General features: G+C 30.6%; 2 protein-coding genes across 6 annotated transcripts; one reads left to right on the forward strand and one right to left on the reverse strand.

The window, feature by feature from the left end:
- The first annotated feature begins 1,909 nt into the window (after positions 1–1,909).
- LOC148604794 (polypeptide N-acetylgalactosaminyltransferase 5-like) lies at positions 1,910–18,777 on the forward strand. Of its 4 annotated transcripts, none has more exons than XM_088548759.1 (13): positions 1,910–2,016; positions 7,779–8,332; positions 10,296–10,449; positions 11,306–11,472; positions 11,773–11,937; positions 12,861–13,077; positions 13,300–13,417; positions 13,780–13,965; positions 14,242–14,370; positions 15,297–15,395; positions 16,496–16,540; positions 17,547–17,675; positions 18,572–18,777. In XM_088548759.1, exons 1-13 carry the CDS (start codon positions 1,952–1,954, stop codon positions 18,731–18,733), a joined length of 2,190 nt encoding a protein of 729 aa, XP_088404885.1. In that variant the 5' UTR covers positions 1,910–1,951; the 3' UTR covers positions 18,734–18,777. The 4 variants fall into 4 exon arrangements, with proteins under 4 accessions (XP_088404885.1, XP_088404887.1, XP_088404884.1 ...); XM_088548758.1 differs by having other exon boundaries at positions 1,943–2,016; positions 7,758–8,332; XM_088548761.1 differs by lacking the exon at positions 18,572–18,777 and having other exon boundaries at positions 1,942–2,016; positions 7,758–8,332; positions 16,496–16,590; positions 17,547–17,672.
- A 994-nt stretch (positions 18,778–19,771) lies between these two features.
- Positions 19,772–24,416, reverse strand: LOC148604795 (uncharacterized). 2 transcript variants are annotated; one of them, XM_088548763.1, is made up of 6 exons: positions 24,300–24,416; positions 23,551–23,759; positions 23,086–23,226; positions 22,363–22,455; positions 20,863–21,024; positions 19,772–20,305 (listed from the first exon to the last, which is right to left on the reverse strand). In XM_088548763.1, exons 1-6 carry the CDS (start codon positions 24,304–24,306, stop codon positions 20,165–20,167), a joined length of 753 nt encoding a protein of 250 aa, XP_088404889.1. In that variant the 5' UTR covers positions 24,307–24,416; the 3' UTR covers positions 19,772–20,164. The 2 variants fall into 2 exon arrangements, with proteins under 2 accessions (XP_088404889.1, XP_088404888.1); XM_088548762.1 differs by lacking the exon at positions 24,300–24,416 and having other exon boundaries at positions 23,551–24,261.
- Positions 24,417–25,367: the final 951 nt, after the last annotated feature.

Consider the following 25,367-nt stretch of genomic DNA (forward strand, 5'->3'; position numbering starts at 1 on the left):
TTTGTTTTGTTTGTCGTGTTTTATATGTTTGGAATTTCCTTTGTTTGCATTTTCATTATGAAGACTTCTGAAATAATATGTATATATAAAACATTAAAATCAAAATAAGATAAGTTGAAAAATAGCACCTTGCAAACTGTTTAAATGCATTTAAAACAAAAAAGACGGGACTTATACCCTGTCTTTCTAAATCCTTTAAATGAAAAAAAAAATGTTTAAATGACATTTGTCACTACAAATGCTTTCTGGTCGTAATCAAGAATTTTTAAATATAATGGCGATTCAACTGCATCATGGGAATCACCAAAATCATAATTTCCCCTCCCCTACCGTCCATCCTGAACGAGACATTTTATAAGCAACTCTGAGGATGCTCATAAAAGTAGATGACACTTACCATACAGGTGCACCTGTTCCATGCTCCAGTTTTTAGTCGAGTTTGATTGGGTTGCTTATTTTCATTGTATATCAATTATTTTGGTAGGTTTGAGCTCTTTGTTGTGTAAGTCTCTGTTCTTTGGCTAGACATTAACCTTGAGTTTTTTTCTCTTAGATTACTTTTCGAATCCTTGTATCCTTGATCTCCTGTCTTTAAAATTTTCATTAAGTAAAATGGAGCTGTCTTATATTTGAATATATATTTAGGTATGCATGATTTTTTATACGATTTATTGAACTTTGTAAACAACTTTTTCAAATCACCTTTGTTTGAAAATGATCCTTATTTTAAGTTATTAAGGAATGACTGTTATATTTTTTTCGGTGAAGAAATAACCACAATAACGTCAATTGAGGTTATTTCATAAAGCCCGAAAAAGTTAACAGTCATTCCTCTTAGTATCAAAATTCAAATTATTTTAAAAGATTGATGCCATCATAGTCACATTATAATTTGGTCTATGAGAAAATGGACAAGATTTGTTTATCTAACCATAAAGCGTATTATTTCTGAAATTAAATTATAAATAATGTCTTCTTTGGCTTGAAGAGCTCTCCTATAGTCTCGATTTAGTCAAAATTGTAGAACCACTCCATGATTGATTTATTATCCTTGCTAGGGGGGAAATGCGTTTTATAGATTTAAGGTTATATCATGAAAGACTTAGTAAACAGAAACAAATTCATATTTATGAAATTAGCCTTGTAATAAAGCCTATCAAAGGCATCATATAGTTGAAGTTGTGAGATTCCTTAGTAGAATTTTTACCCTTGAAAGGCGAAAGTCATTGTCCCTGAAAGGTAAAAAATAGCGTTTTTTGTTCCTTTTTCTTTTTTGCAGTTTTTATCAAATATCTTAGATAGTCATAATAGACAGAGAATATGTTTTCATTTGATAAAATGATCATTATGAAAAAAGAATTTAAAAGTTGAAGGATTACTCCTCAATGGTGCATTTGTCATTGGAAGACGAAACGTTATTCAATTTGTAGCTTAGATCTTGAAAACAATAAAAGATGAAAAAAAAACTGTCATCTAATAAAATGATCCTTCTGTTAAGGCATACATAATTTTCAGTCGTGTTAGGATTGCACTCTGACAATTAAAAGTAATTTTTAAATTTTTGTTTTGATTCAAAAATGATACTAGCAGAAGTATTTATCAAGGTGAGTGATTCGGGTATTCTGGGAATTACAAGATAATCTGAACTGACAGTTAATGATAAAGTCACTCAAAACTGATATTATGAAAAAAAAGGAAAATAAAAAGTCACTTTTGGAAAAAAAAGTCATTGATCTAAATAATACTGCACAACACATATAACAATTAAATCGTATTTCAAGAGCATATAAGGTTAGAGAATGTAAAACTAAGATTTGAGAAATAAAATGTCACATAATCCCCACGTGGCGCATGTATTTATCTTAAAAACGATATAATATAATATAATCAATGAAAGCAATGATCTGCTAGGGCCGTTGACAATGATCAAAAACCAGCTGTTATCTCAAATATGGATTATCTAAGTCATCATCATTCTAGATCATCTTTTGTGACATTCAAATATTTATCTACAAGGTAAGATTTTTATGTCTTGATATTTTACTAATGTAGATTTGTTTTTCATTAATACAATGAGCATTTATGGTCAGGAAAATTTCCTTGAACTCAATTAAATTAGGAACTTAAAGAAAGAAACATAATTTATTTCATGTGAAAATTACAAATACTTACTAATTTTAACATTGTAAATGTATTTGTCGATTAATACAAAATATAGATTGAATTAATAAAGAAGCTAAGTTTTAGGTATGTATGGGGAAATGCAGCATTAACAATCCTTAAGACAAATGAAAACAAAAGAATTAATTAGATTAAATAAATATAATTTTGGACTTTTTTATACCAATTTTTCGTCGATTGCTCAAGCAGTCGTATTTGTTAAACTTGTAAGTTTTGACGTCATAATAAAGAAAAAACTACAATGTCACATCGATACTTTTTAATTAAAGATTTATGATTTTTTTTTACATGACTACTGACTAAGATAGGTTGAAGTCATAACAAAAACACTCTGGAGGGGTTAGTGTAACAATTTGTACACTTTTGATTTTGTATTGATTTTACTTTTTTTGGTGAGATGCTACTAATGTACTTCACTGAAATCAAAATAATAACTTTGTTAGAAACATATTTCATTTCAAGGGGAAAACAAGGGAACCATGGTTCGAACGGTAATCAAAAGAATATTGAGGATAACTGCTTGACAAAAAAATAAACACACGCAACAAAGAACACGAAATAACAAAAATAACATATACAAAGAAACGAAAGTAAAAGATCAAACAAGATTCTTCTACCAATGGAGCATGGGTTAGGTTAATTGGTAAGGCAAGCGTCCTCTGCTTTTCTAGAAACACCGAGTTGCTTATAAAAACGTCACGTCCGGGGTAGACAAAAATAGAAAGGAAAATTGTGACAAGCTGAAGTCTGTTTAAATAGAGCTGAAATAAACAATAACGACTCACGAGTTCATGATGATGACCATTAAACTTTTTTAGTAATGACTTTAATTTTGTAACAGCATAAAATTTTGAAATGTATTGTATATTATTGGATAAAAGATTGAATAACTGCTTTGAGTAAAATATGCCGTGATTTTGCTGGTTTTGTTGATGCATGTTTTCATATCATAACTCATACGTTATGCCAGAGCTTGCGGAAACTACGCAGACTTTTTGTATCGCACTAGAACTCTAACAAATATGCTTCTGGAACAGGGTTATGCTACAAGATTGAAGTCATCACTACAGAAGTTCTATGGTCGTCATCATGAACTCGTGGATCGTTATGGTGTATCCATCTGCACCATGAAAACTGATTTATTCAACAGGTCATAGTTTTCCTTTCCTCGTTTGTCTACCCCGGACTTGACTTTTTATGAGCAACTCGGCGGGTGTTTCTAGAAAAGCAGAGGACGCTTACTCTACCGGTGCACCTGGTCCATGATCCCAGTTTTTAGTGGAGTCCGAGTTGCTCATTTGCTTTTGCTACTTTGCATGTATGATTTTAGTTACTGTATGTTCTTTGTTGTGTATGTCTCTTTTCCATGTCGCGTCTTTGTCCCTGGATTACATTCTTTTGATTACCTCTATAACCTTGGTTCCCTTGATTACTCTTTCAATTTTAAACAATGTAACAAAGATTCTTGAAAGCACTACTAAAAAGCAATTGTTGTTTACAGATTATATGCAACGAAAACAAAAAGTAACATGGTCACTCCCAAAACAGTATCAATACTACTAAGTGAAAAGAGTTGAATTTTATATAGTTATGCCACCTTTGTATAGTTGTACTGAAGTTAAAGAAGACAAATTATAATCAACGTATATAGTTGATTTCGGTGAGAAAGGAGGAAATTAAACTTGATCGATCGACCCTTCCGTTGATCGGTTCTATATTTACTATTGACTAATCGATTTTCGTTTGAAAGGCGTGCTGTTGCCGTCTGAATGACTGCTTCATACAGTTTATCCAATTTTGAGAACTGTATTTGTATTTGAAATAATAGGTTCTTTTTTATATTCATTTCTCCCCCGCGCCTTGCTTCAAGTTTCCCTCAAACAAAAAAAAAAGTCAAGGAAGCCAAGTGCTGGACTTGAATTCGATCATCAGAAGCGACGCCTGATGTTCAATTTTTATTGTGAATTTCGGCAGTGACGCAATCAGTTAATTTTTGTGCCCATTTTCTCAATTCTTCATTTGTAGGCCGAAATGTGTCTTAATTTTGGGGACTCACTATCCTCCATACTTAAAACTCCTTCCAGACCATCAAACAGAAATAAACACTATGCATTCTAGGAGGATTGTATAGAAAAGTGTCAGGTTGGCTTTTAACCTTCTTTACACACAATTACAACATATCAGGCTATAGATGACCAACGCGACCTTTTTCAAATAGTGTAAAGGATATTAGTATTGAGCAGATATTTTACATGTACATGTACATATAAAATCATTAGAATTATAAAATCAAGGACCTTTTGAAAGTTTAATTCACAGTTAACTATTTTTGTTATTGTCATTAATCTTAAACTAATAAAGCACGATATTTATTTGTGTAGGCTTTGTTAGATTAGACAAAGCTGTTCTTGTTTTAGTACATAAAAACTTCTTTGCAACGTACAAATATTCATCAAATCAATATTCCCGTCAAAGTGACCATCGAAATATACAAATAAATAGTTTCCTTACAACTAAAAGTTTGAAAACAAAGAGATTTATGTGCACGTGTATCTTACACAATGTATCATATATCATCTTAATCTAAAATTACTATTGAATACACCTTTATAAAATATTGAATACCTTTATGGACGTGTCAATATATTGACTTGTCATGTCCTTTTAAACGAAGAAGCGACATAATTCAAATTATACAAAAACATAATTGATTTTTGCAGCATTTCTCTCATATTGTAATACATGTCTAGTTTTCATTCATTTCTAAGCACTGCTGTGCAAGATTTATCATATTTACTTGATTTTTGTCATATGATAATATAGGTCGATACACAACTTTCGTAAGACAACAATATCCCTTACTCTTAAGTTAGTCCTCTTGAGAAAATAAAACATCAAAAAAGACCTTTGCAATGGCTTTAGATGTACAAGTTTATGACTGCCAATTCTCAATACTTATTCGACCAATGATCGACGACGACAAAGGAGGGCGACATCACGGTCTATGTATAAGCATTATAAATTTCTACCAATTAAGGGGGAATGACAAAGTGGCAAAGCAAAAGTAATCACTACATTATATACTGCCCCGGACGATTAAATGGACTTTTTATCAGGTTATAAAAATGTCAAATACAATTTGTAAATTGAATGTGTACGCCATGACAAAATATAACAAAACATAAAATATAAAAAATACAACACTAGAAATTTATACAGAAGTATTGTAAACGTTAAATTTTCGCGGTTGCTAATTTTCGCGATTTAAAAATATGATAGAAGTATAAAACGTTTAAAATCTATTTCGCGAGATATTTGTGCGATTTTCTATCCACAACGAAAATAGCGAAAAATTAGAACACCACGAAAAGTAGTACGTTTAAAAGTAATATACTGATAACTCTCCGACTTACATATAAGAATCAAAGCTGGACACAAATTCCGCATTATATGGAAAATATATGATGAAAAAGGAGACTTTTGAAAACATACCACGTTTTCTATTCAAATGCCAAAGCTGCATTAGTTTTTGCAGCGAATGATAAAATGTAAATACATGCGTAGCGTAAAAATCGAATAAAAATATCAAACGCTGTATTTCTAAACATTTTGTACAATATGACTTGAAATTATAATCCTGGGAGTTAAAATGTTTATGTCTGTCATCATTTACACGTATAATTTTTTTTCTGATACTTAACGAATAAGCTAGAACAAGGAAATGGGATTCCAATGTCAAATGTTTATTCCCAAATGAAACTTAAATATCATTGCATAAAGTTAAAATTCTCATACTGAGTGGTACAAAATAAGGTTAGTAGACATGTGGGTGATTAAAAAATACATTTTAATCTATGGGTGCTGTTCACGTATTATGTTACGTTTATAAAAGACCTGGAGTAAGGAGCTTTCATAGAAAATATTGGCCACAAAATGCAATAAAATATTATATTGTTTTATATTTCGCCTATAATTTTGCCTTGTTATGATCATGTGGTTTTTAACAACATTTCTGTAAAAAATATTTCTTTACTTTGATGCCTTAACATAATTAAAACATCATAGTAACGGTAGCTTGCATATGGTTGTGGAAATTCTTTCCAGTAACCCTTAAAATATGCTGATTTTAAGATAAAAAGTAATCTAAAACATTTTCCACCAACAGATATGTTATATGTTGTGTAAAATAAGTACATGACAAATAAATTTTGATAAAAGGGTGTGAAGTCATCAAATTTTTAAACAATACTAAAAGCATTTTCTTATTTTCAATGTTTAAATAAATTGCAAAAATACCCAATTTCGTAATTTTGTTTCACAATTTCAGTTTTGAAATTAAATTTTGAAATCAAGTTGTAAAACAAAATTTTTCTGTCTCAGAAGTTCAAACGTACACATGTTCAGGAGTTAGGAAGACACTTTATATTTGGGCATTGGGACAATTTTAAGCCTGTCTATTTTTTATCATCTCAAGTCTTCTTGTTGGCCTATATTCAATTGATAACGAACTGCGCCTTACTATTTAACAATATAAAAACATAATTTCATAAAACTTAAATGATATTGTCACATTAAAGCAATAATGATAATCCAATTTACTATGAAATACTAATACGATAATTTTTGACATTGTATATTGTGAAGAATCACAGCAAGTATAGATAAAAAAAATCTGTTTTCATTTTATATATATACATTTAGGTTACACATACATTTATTCAACCAATAAGCTTTTACAACTTTCGTAAAAATAGATTTACACAAATTTCAGTTCACTTGTGTTATGTCACTATGAACAAATGTACATTAAATCTGCATAAGTGAACACAGGTAAAAGTGCCATGCATAACATATGTAAAATATATGTTGTAAGCAGAGAGTCATTTATTCTTTTGTACATCACAAAGTCTGTTGAACTTTCTGAATTTAAATATTTGAATAAGTTCTGTTCGACCCTGTTTTATTATGAAATATAGAAAAACACGTTATTTCTACACTACAAGGTAGTAAACGTCTTTTGATAATTTAAGTGCTATAGGTGTCTAAGGGGATATATAATCTTCATTAGATTAAACTGAAGATAAAAAAAAACTCCATAACACATTGTTCTATGAAAATCATTGCATTATATAATTATCATTTGAGCCTATGAAAATTAGGGATCTGTATCATGATAGTCTGACATTTGCCAAGGTTTATTCTATTGTGACGATCAACTATTAAGACCCGCCATCAAACAGTTAGTAGGTAAGAGTACTCTCTGAACTTTAAAACCAAGCCTTAGAAAAAATAAGTTAATCACGAAGTTCACGGAGCTTATAAAAAATAACAATATCTCTTGAGGGCATTTAAAAATAGTTTCAACCTTACAACATCTAGCATTAAGTATTTATTTGTCATATTTTTTCACATGGAGGTCAATCTTTACGCGTGCTTTTGGTACTATAAAGGTCTTTACTTGTAAAAATTGAAGTGATCTTGCAAAGTCCATACTTCTGCAACACAAAGTTTTTTTTTCCGGTTTATATTGTGGATTTGTCTTTTAATTGTTTGTTTGTTTAATTTTTTTTTATCAGACATAATTTTTTTGCTTTAAGACCAATTACCTTTACGATGAGGATACTAAGAAGGAAATATGCAACACCACTTGGGCTAGTAGTGATGATAGTATTTGTTTGGTATTCTGTGGTCATGCTTGAAAATATAAACAAACCTGGCATCAAAGAATTTGAAGACGTTTATGATTTGAAAGTACGAGAAGCGATGAGAGAAATAAACGATCAGAAAAGTGGAGTAGATGAAGCGGAACCACTACAACCTCCGGGTAATGACGAACATTCAAATAATCTAGATGCTCTATATGATAAGCACAATGCAAATAATAACGAATTTATCAAAGACTTTGGCAATATTGAAGAAAACGAGTTGAAAAGGTCACAGAAAAATCAACACAATTTCCAAAACGACGGAGACAATGATTTACAACCGGACGATGATCATGGAAATATTGCAATTGAATACGACAATGACGACGACAAAGATAACGATGACAAAAATTCAAATGATGAAAAAGGAGACAAGGATAAATTTCAAATTAATCCTCCATTAAAAGACCTACAAAAAGTTAAATTGCCTGTGAAACAAGGCTTAGGTAAGCACAATAATTTAAAACAGTCAGCGATAACATATATAAAATTGTATTATCTTGCGTTACACTTTACGGATATTTTACTTTCAATTACATATTGTTCAACATATGATAATTATATGGTGATCGATTATGGTAATTCACATAGGTTAGTTATATGATTATCATATGATTCTCATTGTTGGATGAATTTCAAAATGCATTCAAAGGTAGATTTTTTTATTATTATTTTATATATAAATTATATATTTCATGTAGTCGTAATCCACCACTACACATTTCTTCAAATTTAACTTCTTTGTCCAGAGGTCTCCTTAATTCATTCTTGCTGCAGATGAAGTTTAGCAAAATAACAGTTTGTTTAATTGGGTACAAATTGATGGTTATTGCAAGGTTAGTCTTTCATTTTTTTTTCAATTAAAGCAAATTGAATTAAATTAAGACTCATTATGTTTAGCTATAGATAACTTTAAACTGCATCAATATAGATTTAGGAAATTGTGATTTACAGTGTTCAATTTCAATTATGTTTTCCTGATTAATTATTAAAAAAAACAGTTGATATTGATTCAGTTAACATGTGCTTCAAAATTCAATATAAAATACTATAGTAAATTTAATTTTACCGTATACCTACTCGGATTAGAAGTGAACTTGTTTGTTTTATGATTCACATATTTTAAAGATTATAACTCGTGTTTTCATACAATAAAATGATATAGTAATTGCACAACAGGAAATATTTATGTGTGACTGTTCTGGCAGATATTATCGCGTGTTGTTTAACAGGCGCGGATCCAATGACTGGCGTGCCGGGCGTACGCCCTCTTTAAATTTTTTTTTTACCACAAGTTTCACCCCATAATATTTTTTTTGCCTTGCTTTGCATGGCATTTAATACAATTAACGCCACCATAAACTAAAATCCTGGATCCGCCCCTAAAGCTATTGTCTATTCGTATTTGTTCTTGTATTAGATGAGAGGCGAATTGTCAAGTATTAATTAGAAATTAAAGAAAAAACATCAAAAAGATGCATACCTGAAATACTGTTTTAGTTTGAATACATACTTTTGAAATATTATTGTTTCAACATTTTAAACAATAATATCAAACCATGAAGGAGATTAAATGAGTTTGCACCCAAACTATTTGCAAAATTCGTTATTGGTGATATTGGTATGAATTTTGTACAATTGGAGGTACCCCTCTTCGAAATCGGAAATAAGACAAGAATGACCATTTTAAAAAAATCAATCTGTTCACAATTCATACATTTACCAATATTGCTTCATGATTATTATCATGCAGCTCGGAGTGGCAATACACAATACAAGTATAGCTTGTTTTCAGTAAAACAGCCATCGAGATTCTAAAATTAATGCTTAAGCATCCCGTAATGCATTGCATGTTTGTGTATATGATAAAATATTGTCTTTTCTTGTTTTTCGGAACGGGGAATGTGTCATTTGAAACACATGAAGTTCTGTATTTGCATCGACGTGAATATTGCTTTTAGTTTTCAGAACTTTAATTGGAATGTCCAACCATCAAGCATGCTTTTTTTAAATTTAAAGACAAGGTTTTATGTATGTTTAAACTGCAGTTAAAGTAATGACATCCGGCTACATTATTGTGCGTTTTCTTAAAAATATTTGCAAATAAACTATTTTCAAAAGTTTCCTTATTATATAATATTTATGATGTAAGTCAAAAATAAATTTTATTAATAACAAACAAATTGGAGTGTACATGTTCATTAAGATCGTAAATGTTTACAAGTTATAGGAAGGTTAAATACAACATATTTATTTCGTCAAATACTAATTGTGTGCAGCAAGGACGGACAAAAATAATGTCTCTGTATAAATCCATATTGAAAATAAAAAAAGGAATATGAACATGAACTGTAATATTTTTATTATTTTTTTATTATTATTATTATTGTTTGTTTTGTTTTGTTTTAGGAGAAAATGGAGAACCTGTTAATATAAGCAAACAGTCATTAAATGCAGAAGATTTAGAAGAATATAATGCTGGGTGGAAGAATAATGCTTTCAATGAATATCTTAGTAACCGTATATCTTTAGATAGGTCATTAAAAGACCCAAGAGATGACAAGTACGTAATTTAATTTAACGCACGGTTGTCCTTACTATAAACGTATCGACATTAAACATGGGATAAACACATTCAATAATTCTACAATAATAAATGTGATATTACACACACAAACACACAAACGCAGAGTATTTTTTATTATGTTATAAATAGGCGTCCTCAATGAAGGAATCCGCTGTATACGGAAATAATGCACACACCATGATAAACAAACAAGACCATAAGCTTCATCTAGTTAAACCATACTCTTTCTGTTTAGACAATTAATGACTTTTGATATTCAATAAAACTGCATCTTAAAAAAAGTTCTTTCTAACAAATGTATATTTGACATATACAGAACTAGTTAAATGCTGTAAATCTTTACTAAAAAAACAATTTATTTTTATCAACAGACGAAAATAGAATTTTCACTAATGGTTGAAAGTTGGCAATATTTAATTGTGTAATATTTTCCACAGTGGCGAGATTTAAAAAAGGAGATTGTGATCACGTTTATTTTTGTGCTTGTCCTAAGGAAGTAATTTCTGACTCTGTATGTCTTGTATCGTTTTCATTATCAGTTTTCATTATCTTGCGTGAGTCTATATGGGCAACTATTTCGCTTCACCTTTGTATAATGTTTTGGGACTAGCTGCAACCTGACCTGTAAGATGAGGGTTTCCTCGTCATTCATTAAGTATGCATGAGTGGCCTTGAACTGAAATGTTTCATCCCGGTGGGGTTGTTTCTTTGATATATGTACTATATCCATTCTCGTTATCACATTTTAAGAATACAGTTGCGAAAAATGTCTTTGGAGTATGAATAACAAATTCTTCTACAAATTTAAACAAAACATAAATCAATATTTCAGGTGCAGACTAATCAAATATCCGGACAACCTCCCGGATGTAAGCGTCATTGTTACCTTTCACAACGAGGCTTGGAGTGTCTTGCTTAGGTCTATCCATAGCATTATAAACAAAACTCCAGAACATCTTCTGAAAGAAGTTATATTGGCAGATGACTGTTCTACCATGCGTATGTATTTAAAACAAATATTTTAAGTTATTTTTAATATGTTAAAATATGTTAAATTGCAAGGTCCAAACATTTTGTCCGCTTTCTCCAAATCTAATAATTTTCATTTATAACACTTTCTTTTTTTCTTTGAAATAACATGTCTTGTGGATTCAAAGTAGATCATAAAATTACATATAAGTTATAGTGATATATGGTTGAATGATAAAGTTTTCACGTATGAAATAAATTAAGTTAATAATAACACACTTACGCGTTTACAATAATACAAAATAGATATATAATATTTAAAACTTTCAGCACATTTATTTGAGCCATTAGAAAACTACCTAGAAGATTATCCAAAGGTCCGCGTTGTCCGTGCTAAAACTCGAGAGGGCTTGATAAGGGCCCGTTTGAGGGGATACCGAGCAGCCACAGGAAATGTTCTGGTCTTCCTAGACTCCCATATTGAATGTGCTGAGGGTATGTGAAATGTATGTATACTGGAAACTTACATATACTGTCATTTTATGGCGAGAACACACGTTAGTAAATCCTTTCAAATACGCACTGAATACAATTTTGAATCAGTGAATTTATTTTAAACAATTTAGTAATCAGATTTATGTGGCCGAAACTACCATTTGACACTGATGCGTCATTCTTTGTATAAATCATAAGACTATAGTAAAGTACCACGGCATACTTTAGTAGAGCTGATCGGTGCCAGATTTGGCTGCTTACTTTCATATTTGTTATTTTGAGTATTTCGTATGTACACGTTTTTGGTTCTTATGCCGCTGTTGCTAGGAGACACATTAACAGAATACCAGAATTTGTAATTTTGATATTTGTATTCGGTAATGACTTTTTAATGTAATGTATAATCAGTCCATATAATAAATTGTATTATAACTAAAGATGTTAAATGATAAAAAATGTTACAACACAATTTATAACTGAAATTTTTTCAGGATTCTTCAAAAACCGAACGGCACTGTCTGAAGTGTACGCGAACAGCTCTATAATTTAACACTGACATTCTCAAAGCCTTTTTGATTCTGTTGATTGTCCAAACAAAGTTCTGACTGTCAATCGTCCCAGCTACTGATTAAGTTGTTTCTAAGAGTACGACAGAACCTGAGAAATGTTTCGCTCTCGCTCTTATAACAACACGTGTTTTTTTTTTACGATAAGTGACTCCGCTTTTGACTTTATTAAAAATTATGCAAATGAATACTGTCGATATAAAACACCTCAGGACTTAAACAAAATAAACATTATGGCATTGACTTACTTTGCGTGTAAAGAAGTTTCGCCTACTTTCATATTTATTTGTTTTTGTTCACTCTGCAATATTATGCAATCATTTCGTCATTAGTTTAAACCTCATTTATTCATCAAAGGATGGGTAGAGCCTATGCTTGATAGAATAGCCAGTAATTGGACGACAGTCGTAACTCCAGTTATCGACGTTATTAACGACGACACGTTTGGATTCCAATTTCAAGACGCTAAAGGAACAAACGTAGGTGGTTTTGATTGGAACCTTATATTTACCTGGCATCCAATACCTGAGCCAGAAAGAAAACGTCGAAATTACGAAGACCATCTACCTGTCAGGTATATTATGAAGAAATCATGTTGACTGAATGTTGCAATATATTAAATAAATAAAAGGACTCAGTACATACAAGATTTCAAAACCAACGTAAATTATTTTCTTGAAACTAAATCTTTTTCCAATTATGGTATGACGTAATCGACTAACCATTTCAGAATACGGGTAATTCTGTTTTCCGTGACAAAATGATAACAGCCCTTTCATCTGATTTGTGTTTGTAGATCACCAACTATGGCGGGAGGACTCTTTGCTATCAGTAGAAAATATTTTGAGTACATAGGGACTTATGACGACGGAATGGACATATGGGGAGGAGAAAATCTTGAAATTTCCTTCAGAGTATGTACCTTTAAAGGGAGTTGAAATATATGTTTTCTAGCTTCTAGCAAATGGTAGTTATTGAATGCAATGACAGTAATAAGGACAAGAAGTTGAAGAAAGATTATTTTTCCCTTGAAATCTTTTTACGGCAAATAGCAATTTAAACAAATGTATACACAAAATACACACACGTTTATGCAGTGCAAATAATGGTAACTACTAGTGATATAATGGCAAACTTAATAATCAATGGATATGTAATGACCAAGAGAAGCGAAAAACAAAGTAGGAAAAGACCTGATTTGTCTTTCCATTACTTGATTTTAAACTTTTGTTAAATTTAAGTAATTTGTGATTCATTTTCTTTAATTCAACCTCAGATATGGATGTGTGGAGGGACCTTAGAGACAACACCATGTTCTCATGTAGGCCATATTTTTAGAAAAAGATCACCGTACAAATGGAGAGGTGGCGTTAACGTGTTGTTGAAAAATAATGTTCGCTTAGCTGAAGTATGGCTTGATGATTATAAAACTTATTTTTATGAAAGGGTTGGAAACAAATTGGTAAGATTACGACATACGTGTAAGTTTTGTTTACTTAAATTCTCACAGAACTTTCTATTTTAATACCTATGGTTGAAAGTAATCTATTGCGTTTAATTGGCAAGCTTCTTCATTTGTCGATGTTAAGGTTTATTTTTCCTTTTTACAAATGTATGATATCGTTGAACTAGGACAACGTTCTATCCTATTCTCATTTGACAATCTACATGCTGATTTATTAATATTGTGTATTTTAAACAGTTTTAATTGTATGCTTTATTTTTGTCTACTACTTAGGGTGATTTCGGAGATGTTTCATCGAGAATAGAGCTCCGAAAAAGGTTGCATTGCAAAAGTTTTGATTGGTTTCTAAAAAATGTGTATCCAGAAATGTGGATTCCTGGAGAATCAAAGGCCCATGGTCAGGTCGGTTAATCCTTATTCTGTAGATTTTGAACCAATATCATATATTATCTAAAGCTAATGTGCTTTGCAACATATCCTTAAATTTGTATGGTAAGTATAAACAGTCATTTATGAAAAAAGTGGAAAAGATATTTGGAAGTGACATACATATTGCACTTTATCAGATATATAGTTTTCATCGACGTTTCAAAAAGTGCAGAATTCAGTACTTTTTAAATTTCGCTAAGTCAATTTTCACCAATATCATTTTCAGATGGCATAAAAGCTTTCGATCTTTGACGGTAACATTATATGTTAAGTATATTCAGATCCTTGTGAAGACCTGTAGTACAAAGGCAAGTACGTAGGCGCAGCAAATAGACATACAGGACACTGAATGTGTAAAAACTTTCATTTGTACGGATTCGAACATTTGTTACAAAATTTCTCCCGTTTTTGTCTACTTGCACATTTAGGACAGGAATGTAGAAACACGTTTTTCTATCCTTGCAAGAAAAGGTTTCAAACGTTTTCACTACTGCATTAAAATAATAAAAAGACGTAAAGCTATATGATGGGTATAGCATGTAATATTTCATCAGGAAAGTAAGATCCGGGTATATGGCCTAGTAATAAAGTGGCATATTGAGTTTGTAAAGATATACGCGTATTTCTAGAAAATCAAAACCCGAGAAACTTTCTAGAATCGCATAATGTCTGATCAGCCATTATTCTCAAAGTGAAAACCGCATCTACGGATTCCAATATTTATTCTTTTAAGTTGAGATGGATCAATGTAACATCCCCCTTCCAATTCTCACTTCTGCTTCAACAGTCTTCTTCCAATATATTATCGATCTCAAATTTAATTTTTCATGTTTGGTATTCACCTACTTTGCTGGCCTTGGAATCAGTTACAAATACCTGTTTATTTTCATTTTTTGTAGATAAAGGCTAAAACCAGGCCTCACTGTTTGTCTGGTTCTGGTGACTACGGACAGACAGGAAAAGTACTTGGATTGTTGTCCTGTACGGAGACTTATAACGTATGTACATTTATAATTAACTATTTCTGTAACTTATGAAAAAAATATCTTCTCTCGTATATGTACTAATTATAGGTATATAAGAAACATATTACCAACTCAATATTATTTGAAAAGCTTTAAGTGCCTGAGCTAAAATTGAACCAAATAGACTAATTATCTTGTTCAAATCTATATATGACGTTATGTTTGTTTTTACGTGTACAATTTTCGCTGTCTCAAGTAGCTTACAAAAGTTTTATTACATCGAAACTGCAAAGGGGTATAAATTGGTAAAATTGTCCATCCCGACGACCCTTCCATCTTTTGTAACACAGAAATTCCATTTCATATCCTTTACTCTTCAATGAATGGAACTCTCTCCTACACAATCCCAATGTGCAACTTTTTAATACTTTAAAATAAAAACAAATTGGAAGTAGAAAGGTAGTAATTGTTTTTTTTTTTTTTTTTTTTGGTTTAATTTCATTTGTCATCCATTTATCCATTTTATCAATACAAAATCAATATCGATTTGGAGATGTATTGTTATGAATACAAAGTTGAGAAAGTTGCCCACGATTGGATAAGAGAAAAACTATGCGCGCCTTCAACATTATATTAATAGAACCATATATACCTAAAGGTTTAAAAGTAACAAGATTTTGAAATTCGATAAATCGTCAAATAAACAGAAAGTAGATAACTGGCATAGACAAACAGTATACATTTATACATCTCACTCAATATTTTTATCATAATTCAAATGATGTTTTCTTAGATTTAATTAGATACATCACACGTCAAAAGCCATAAAACAATATTCCTTTCAATCGGACATAAATACCTTAATTTTATGAACAGCTCAGCGGGTGTTTCTAGGATAGGAGGGGACGCTTACCCACCCAGTGCACCTGGTCCATGCTCCCAGTGGAGTCCGAGTTGCTCATTTTCTTTTGTTGCTTTGTACGTATTATTCAGGTTAATTTATGTTCTTTGTTGTGTGTGTCTGTTTTCCATGTGTGGTCTTTGTTTCTTGAATACATTCTTTTTAATCCTCAGATATCTCAATTGAAAATAATAGTTTGAGTTAGCCTAATATGTGTTGTTTTATCAAATAGCGCTCAAAGGTTGATCATGAAAACTGGAAAAAAACGAGATCTAGAGTTAGTATACGTACAGACGCATGTAGTCCTTTTCACAAAATGTTGTAAATGTAAGTTCAGTCAATAGTTATTTATGACGTCACAATTATTTGATATTTTATGACATCATAACAAAAGACTAGTTTTACACTTACATTTTTTTTTGTTCTGTGAAAAGGACCGCTGATGATTTATTTCGTCGTCAGAAGAAAGTTATTTTAGTAATGCTTATGATTTAATAAATGCTATTTTTTAAAATAGAAAACCTTGTTTTATCGTTTCTAGCATTTATATTTTGCAATTTTTAAGATATATAAACTTTTTTTATGTTGTCTATCTTTGTTTCCATTTTCATTAATTATTAGTGTGTCGTCCCTGTTGGATGCTCTGTTTTTAACGATCCCGAGGTTGTGGATATAGTGTTTTAAATAAGGGTTTTTAAGCTTAGATTTTACCCTATGACCAACACACTGTCACATAATGCACTGTCTGTTATTGGGTTGCACGTTTAAAGTTGTATTCATGTTATTAAGTATCACTCCTAATGGAAAAAAATTGCACGAGTAGATTCGTGCATCATGAAAACTTACTTAATTCAAAAACTCTAACAAACCACATTTCTACTATTTGTCATTCGGTTCTTGCAGTTGTTAGATAAATTGTATACAATGTAGATTATCACTTTGTCAGGGATATTACTCCGGATTTTTGTGGTGGAAGAAAAATACATTTTTATTGATTGGTTGTTTGAACGTCTGAATCAAATATCAAAACAAATCAAGTTCTAATACATATTTGGTAAAATTAAATTGATAATTGAAGCATCGACAAAACAACTTTGACTACATAAAATAATGCTTCTTTGTCTAGAACATCATCGACATGGAGACGTTCGTACTAAATTTATACAATCTTAGTATTAACTTTATATAGCAAATTTTCATGGAAGCTTCTTCATTTTTTTATCCAATTTTATTGCAGATATTGTTTTCATAAAGTTATAATTTTATCATTATTTATTTCGTAGATGTGGTACCTTACACTTGCTAATGAAATTCGTAGAGACTATGGATGTTTTGATTATAGCAAAGGTCCAAATATACAAGTAGATTCTTGTCACATGATGGGAGGAAATCAAGACTGGGACTACAGAGTTGTAAGTTATCTAATTGATTATAGAAATAATCAATGCAAAAATATTAAAGAACCACTCAAATATTTCACCACTAACACAACATGTCTTTCCAATTATTCAGAACATTCAGAACGAAAAACGTCAAAGTGTCAAAATGTTCTGCGTATCAAGAATTTTGGTTACCAAGTTTCACAACAGTACCCCTTTAAGAAAATACTATGTGTTGCCAGACATTAATTAAAGGATTAAGTTTTCAATCAGTAGGTAACATCTAGGGTTATTATAACATTGGATATATTTCTCAATTTTTGAATAAAAGTACTGAAATTTTTAATTGTCCGAACGGTGTAAAAGTACTTTACTTCTTGAATACAAATTTCGTGCATTACGGAAGGAACACAAGTGGATTCTTCAATTCGCAGTTTTGAGGCTTTCAGTATACACATTAATAAGAATCACCTTTTCGTTGGGAACCAAATTTCCCGGTGTGGCCTACTCACTAAAACAACGAAATTTGGCACCACACGAACATTAGTACTTTTACAATATTTATTTTCATTTTGATTAAAATTACTGACTATTTTAATTCTCGCATATTCATATCCAAGAATTCTACAGTGGCAGATCAAGGATATCATCATGCTTTTGACTGTTCATGACTCACCAACAGCTTTTTTTACGTTTAAGATATACTTTGTTAGATAAAAGTTATTATATTTTATATAATCAGTTAACAAAATGCTTTGTCAAACAATCAGTTACTTCATAAATTTATGAAACAGCTACTGATATTTTATTTGTAATAAAAATATATCTATCTAAATATTCAAACAAACATATAAACAAATATAAAATAGAATAAATGTACGTAAGACTTTCATAACATTTAAGCAGAATTTCATATTTTAACATTGCAGGATAACACATTATTCCACAGTGGTTCGGGAAAATGTTTAGAGATTTCACAAGATGGCAAAAGTATATTCATGAATACATGCCTCGGAACTGACTACCAAATATGGGAATGGAACCGAGGGCCCCCGAAAGGACCTTCAAGAAACTGGAATAGTTCAGACTGATGTAACATATGAATATTGAGTATTGTTATAAAGGGAAATGTTTATTGTTTAGTTGTGCTTAAGCCAAAGTTATAGTTTTATTATGAAATATTTAAGAGGAAGGGTTTAACGTAAATCTATTATTTGTTAATATGTGACTCAAGTTTTGTGGAGCATACTTTATCAAGAAAAAAAAACAATACCAATCATATATATTGCTAATTTCGGTATACTGTACACGTATTTCAAGGAGAAAATTCTCATGAGCAGCATCAGAATCAAATGTTAAGGAAGATCTGAATCCAACATGTAACTGTAAACAAGAAGCAGTCAAAGACAAAACTATCAAAATAAGAAGCCAAAATTCATCACTGAGAGGTTCTACCATAAACGTAGTTTACAAAGCTGCAAATTTGCACAGTAAATACTAGTATAATGTGGTTTCTTTTAGAATGGTAATAACAGCTTTATGCCTTAATAAAAAGACAATCTTACTCGTACTTAATATTGCTCAAATGGTGCTATATGAATTTTGAATTATGCTATTTCTAAAACTTTCAGTTGCTTTATTTTCATTTTGATATGTTTAGAATGATGACTTGTACTTACTAAAGCACAATTTATCATATTGTGTTTTATTCACGTTACTATTTAATCGATCATATGTCATATAAAGGTTTGTTTTCAGTTTGAAGGCATCATGTATGTCATCTTGCCGTAGGTCATTGATGATCAATCATGTATGTATATCCTTTGGAGAAAAATTCCAGTTCACTTATGGAACTGGTTCAGCATTTATTTTGTAACAATCTTAATTTTCAATTACATATCAAATATATATTGTTGATATTTCCCTTAATCATTGCTAGTAGCAGTTTACATCACTATTAAATCAGCTTATATGTCAATTTCTTTATATGAACGCATTGCATTAATATTAATCTTTTACAATGTGTGAGTAAAAGCTGACTGTGTTGATATTAGTTTTTTTTTCTTGTTTTCCACCATGAATATACTCATTGCAAACTAAAAAATACAAGATACACAAAGTGAAATATGTAATAAAACAATTTTTTATATACTATTAAAGAAAGTTCATTGTTACCTCTTACAAAATTCTAAAATACATGGTTCATTGATACCAATAAAATGATTGATATATGACAGGCAAAATCGTTAACCTAAGCTTCTTTTTTCGGTCCAAATAACTAAGTTTTTATTTCTAAATGGCTAACTGTTCCGCTATATTATGCTTCCGCATATATAGTCCTTTAATGTCAATAATAAGCCGAATAAAGTGATATAACTATTCGATAATGATGTACATCATATTATCTGTAAGGTACCCGAACTTTAGTCATATGCTTTCAAATCTTGATATCTAGTGTTAAAATACAAATGTTTATCCTAATATTAAATTTTAAGCAGATTATAGATCTATCGTGTATCTTTCTAAAACGGCATGTCTCTAGGCTGAACAAGAATCTCATTAACTCCAACGTAGTCTGGTTGGGTAACAGCATACAATACTGCATTTGCTATGTCTTCTGGTTCTAAGTTTTTTCCGGAGTTTACGTCATTGAATGAACTCATCTTCAAGTTTGAAATAAAAGAGGAAGCTTCATGCAATTTAAGATTTAGCATGTGTGGTGTGTTAAAAAGTGTTTTGGTATGATTAAAAATTAAAATGAATAAATATATAGATCGATCGATATGATTCAATAATGTTTTTTTCAGGATAATCAGCTTCAATATTCTCGTAGGAAACAACCGTTTCGATTTTATTCATGGACATTATCGCAAAATACATCAAAATACAGTTTCATTTTGATCAATCGTTTTCCCCAGTTACTCCTCTTTTAATAATGTCATTCACATTGGCGTAACCACTACGGAAACATTCCATTTAAATTCTTTTGAATATGATATACCTTACTATTTATTTTTAAAAAGAAAATACATGAAAATTCATATTATTGCATTCTTTGCTTACTATATTTTTCTTATTAATATTTAACATTTGTGATTGAAATTTTGATTTCAAAGTAATGTTTATAAATAGTTTATATTTATCATTTTATTTCAGACATGTGCACGTATATTTTTAGAATAAAGAAAAAAATAATATAAATGTTTACTTCATCCATTACCTCTGGGTCTTTTATTTTTTCTGCCATATCTGGAACATTCACAGATCCAGGTTGTATAACAGTAACCCGGATGCCAAACTTACTCACTTCCTGTCTTAGTGTTTGAGAGAACCCTTCTACGAAAAACTTACTTCCGGTATATACAGCTAAACCAGGAAAACCCTACAAAATTTGTTGATTAAAACAATCAATATTTATCCTGGTTTACATAGGAAGTAAATGTATCTTTTTTTTCCTTAGATAACATTGTGTAAGCTCTTATTTAATCGTTATGAAATGTAGTATATATCTTTGTTGGGCATGAATAATGACATACAAAAACAGAGCAATACATTTTCTTCAATGAAACACAATATTTTCAAAAGCGTATTTTTATTTGTCCGCAAAAAATTATTTCTGGGTTCTTCTTGCTACATTTAAATATTAAAAATGTAATTTGGGAAATTAAAGTGCCAGGCAACATAAAATTCAAAACTCTAAATAGCAGAGGTGATACTTGATGCTGGTCCGTACTGAATACTCCATATTGTTAAACGCAAAAATAACAAAATTTCCAGCAATTTGTATATTTTATGTCTATAATGTGCAATTTTAAATAATCAAGTCACCTCATGCAGGATATTTATTAAGACTATTACTTAAAAGTCATTGAGTAAAAAACTTTTCCCGAATAGCCTTACGAGCTTTATCTTCTGAATTAGGTGCATTGGTTGCCCCTGATAAAAACAACTGTCAATTAAATAAACTGAAATATCAATCCTGTTCTTCCGTCTAAAACATTTAACTTTATATAAAATCTTGACAATGCCTAAGGTATGTGATTCGTGGTGTAGACAAATCCAAGAAACATACAAAGTTTTGTAGTCGTCAGATGCTATATTTTCTTGTAACAAAAGTCTTTTCTGTATTCAGATTGCATTTTGGATAAAATCATACATTCATCGCTCACAAAAAATCAACCAAAACATATCAAGAACGATAACTCTAGGTTTAAATCATTTTATTTTAAATGTGCAATTACTAAATTTAAGACAGGTTATGTGATTTGATTCTGAATAAGAAATGAAATTAAATATGGTAGGTTTTTTACATGTATGAATCACCTTCTATCTATTACTTTTTACTGAAGTACCATATTGTGTAAGAATTAGGCAATTGGTGGCAGATCATTTTTCTAACTGTATTCTTTTTTTTTTGTCTCATATGTATTTTATACATCTAGCAAATAAATGAAAGCTATTGAAATTTATTCTTAAGCATCTGTGACATGGATATTTTTTCCTGCTTATGTCAGAAAAATTGTTTAAAACTTTTGCCGCCATTTTTTCATATTGTATTTCAACTAAACTAGACCTACAATTATTTGAAAAGACAAACTTCACACACTTATTGATATATATATCTACGAGGTAAAAATTTTGGAACATGCAAAAACAAAATCTGCTTTTCTTCATGTGCCACACCTTACACATATAGCCAGAGTAGTACTTATATACTTACCCGCCTACCACTATCAGAAGATATATTAACAATATGTCCGGATCCCCTTTTGACCATTTGATCTATAACTGCTCCTACTCCATTAGTCAACCCCTAAAATCATTGAACATGTTCATTCTTCATATATTTTGTTAAACGTAACACAAAAGATAAACATCTTTTATTTCTTTTCGGTTTTTTCCACACATCACGCGTTATAGGAAGTCTTGCATATTCCTTTTGGAGAAGACCTCAGTGGTATAACAACGTCACAATGCATTATCAATAAAGTTAAATGTAACTTGGTATCATGAGCAAAGCCTTAAGTCACATAATAAAAAAAGTTTTTAAGTAGTAATCATCGTAAGAATCATGCAAAATTTGAAAAATGTGATACAACCCAAAAAGGGGTTCATTTTTGTAATTTAGTTGTTTTATAGGACTATGGAATGTATAATTATTCATTCCAACCTGTTTGCTCTCAGAAGATAATCAACACTGAAATCCTATAGATTATACTGTATATAAGTGTCGTTTATAATGCATTCTGAATATTTTTTTATCTCCTAAGAACACGGATTATATGAAAAACAGAATGCTAATTTCAAACAAAATCTCAAAAAAAAATAAGTGGACTTTTCACCCATGAATCACATTTTGCATTATTCTAACTGAAGTGCTACTTAAATTCTTAAATTTAGGATGAACATTATAAACAAGTTAAAGAAACACCGGATTACTTACTTTGCAATTTATATCAATCATCTGGTCCCACAATTCTTCCTGGAGGTTTTTTACATAAGAGTAATACCATACACCTGCATTATTAACCATTATATCGACTGGCCCTAGCTCTATTTCGGTTTTTCCTATTAATTCTTTTACCTGAGATAGGAAGACAATAATTAGATTAAAATAAGTGAAATTTCTTTTCTATGTTTTTGTTTTTGATATTTACCTTTTATGTTTGTATTGTCTTATCTACGAACTGCTGAAGCCACCTTGGCTCCAGCTTTTGCTATAAAATTAGGCTGAATGAAAAAAGCTTAACGGAATGAGGGTTGCTTTATTATAAATATAAACTATCGAAGTACGATAAACGACGATGAAGGACGTCAACTGATGGCAACAGCTCACATGTACTTTTGGTACGGATGAACTACCAAGACATACAACAACTAATTATTCGATTGAAGTGTCACTACTTACCTCATTTCTAATCGAAATGTCAGTTTTAAAACAAACAGATATTCCTCCCTCTTTTTCAATCCTTCTCTTTAAATCTTCCAGTTTTTCTATCCTCCTTGCTCCTAAAGCCACCCTGGCTCCAGCTTTTGCTAGTTTTAGAGCTATAGCCTCACCAATGCCACTCGATGCTCCGGTGATTACTGCAACTTTCCCTTCAATGTGCCGCTGTTCTAAAGAAATTTGATATTCATCAAATAGCATGTTATCTACAATTTGCATCTTTTTTTATGTACAGATATCAGTCCACATTTTATAATATGCCTTAAATAATTATCTTTTCATGTGTTAAACATGTACTTTCCCTTCAAGGTTCCTCTGTTCTGAATATACAGCGACGTTCAACGAAATAACCAAAATCATTCATGAACTGGGTTCACTAATTTATACTTCGTTTTGTTATTTCACCAGAACACCAGTCCATATTTCACAATATGCAGTCTATGAATATATTTTTATATTTAGCTGACAAAGAAACATTTATATTTTAACTTCAATCATTTTCTTCTTGTCGGTTTCTTTAATCATAGGATAACAAATTGATCCGTTCCTTTTCTTGTTTTTGTTTGCATACTTTCAATTCTATTTATAGTTTATGTTAATGTATACACAATACATTATTAATCTTCGAAATAATGTAACAACGGAGAAAATATATTTAGTTCAATGTTCGTTATTATTAAATTAATCGTTGTGTAACATAATGCACAAACCAGCCATGACACTGAATTAGATGATACGTCCAGGATGATATGAAGATATTTGCTCCTCTTATAAGATACAAATATTGATTTTACATTTAGTCGTAAATCATTGGTTGACGACCTAGTTAAGTATCAGCTTATCGGCCGTTCCAAATAATTCATTGTTTATCGGACAATCTATAGGATAAAGAAAGTGATAGTTAAGAATTTCAAATTTGGTTCATTTTATGTTTAAAAATTAAACTATTGCAAAACCAATTGTCTGGGGAAGAAAAAATCGCTCACATTTCAAAAGGTATATTTGAATAGGCTTTTATACACTAGAAGAAAGCAGAAAATCCCGAAAAAGATGGAATGCGTAATTATTCAGATGCAGAAAAAGTAGAAATGGAAAAAAAACATATGTTTGTTTTATTAGATCGATAATGAATAAACATCTAAAGTGACTGTAGACGTACAGTTAGGGAAGGATTGTGTTGATGAGTAAATCGATTCTTTATTCATTTTAAAATCTGGAAAAATAGCAACATACATTATCATCATTCTATTGAAAGTGCATCAGTTCATTGTCTTTGCCAAAACACAAAATCAATATAGTATCATTTAACCAAATACAGTTAGGATACAATAAAACTGTACGGTTGAGGTCAATGATCGAATAGTACTTGTGTAATAAATTCTGATTCGGAAAGCACTCCGCCAATTTGAAAAAATAACAAGAAATCATTGCAAAAGCATATATGGTAAATAAAAATCAAACGGGTTATCGTATACAACTAATTCTAATCAATCTTGGCGAAAAAAGTTTATGATTTAACTCTTATGCGGATCAAGAGAAGTGTACTTGCTAAATCTGGACAGTTTTTGAAATTTGTGATCATCTTTGAGTATCAACTCTTTACAATTTATTACCCTAATAGTTTCATAAGATGTGACAGAAGTATTTTTGTTTACATTGTACAGCAAAACTATTAAGGGGTATTCATATATACATGTGTACCCATTTATATCATTTATCTTTTATCATTTAATCATTCTTTTGTGTGCCAAGTGGCTGGTTGTTGACGTTTCGTAGAT

Source organism: Perna viridis, chromosome 10 (genome assembly GCF_037379345.1).
Source record: "Perna viridis isolate PV_CMFRI_1.1 ecotype Kerala chromosome 10, ASM3737934v1, whole genome shotgun sequence".
Taxonomy (NCBI): Eukaryota; Metazoa; Mollusca; class Bivalvia; order Mytilida; family Mytilidae; genus Perna; species Perna viridis.

Excerpts from the sequence above, each read along its gene's own strand:
- LOC148604794 (XM_088548758.1), top strand. The coding sequence starts at position 1,952 with ATGGATTATCTAAGTCATCATCATTCTAGATCATCTTTTGTGACATTC. Across the intron at positions 10,450-11,305 it reads AAAGACCCAAGAGATGACAA|GTGCAGACTAATCAAATATC; the intron begins GTACGTAATTTA and ends TCAATATTTCAG. Across the intron at positions 13,418-13,779 it reads ATCTTGAAATTTCCTTCAGA|ATATGGATGTGTGGAGGGAC; the intron begins GTATGTACCTTT and ends ATTCAACCTCAG.
- LOC148604795 (XM_088548762.1), bottom strand. The coding sequence starts at position 23,808 with ATGCAAATTGTAGATAACATGCTATTTGATGAATATCAAATTTCTTTA. Across the intron at positions 21,025-22,362 it reads CTTCTGATAGTGGTAGGCGG|GGTTTTCCTGGTTTAGCTGT; the intron begins GTAAGTATATAA and ends CAAATTTTGTAG. Across the intron at positions 20,306-20,862 it reads AAAAAATAAAAGACCCAGAG|ATGAGTTCATTCAATGACGT; the intron begins GTAATGGATGAA and ends TCAAACTTGAAG.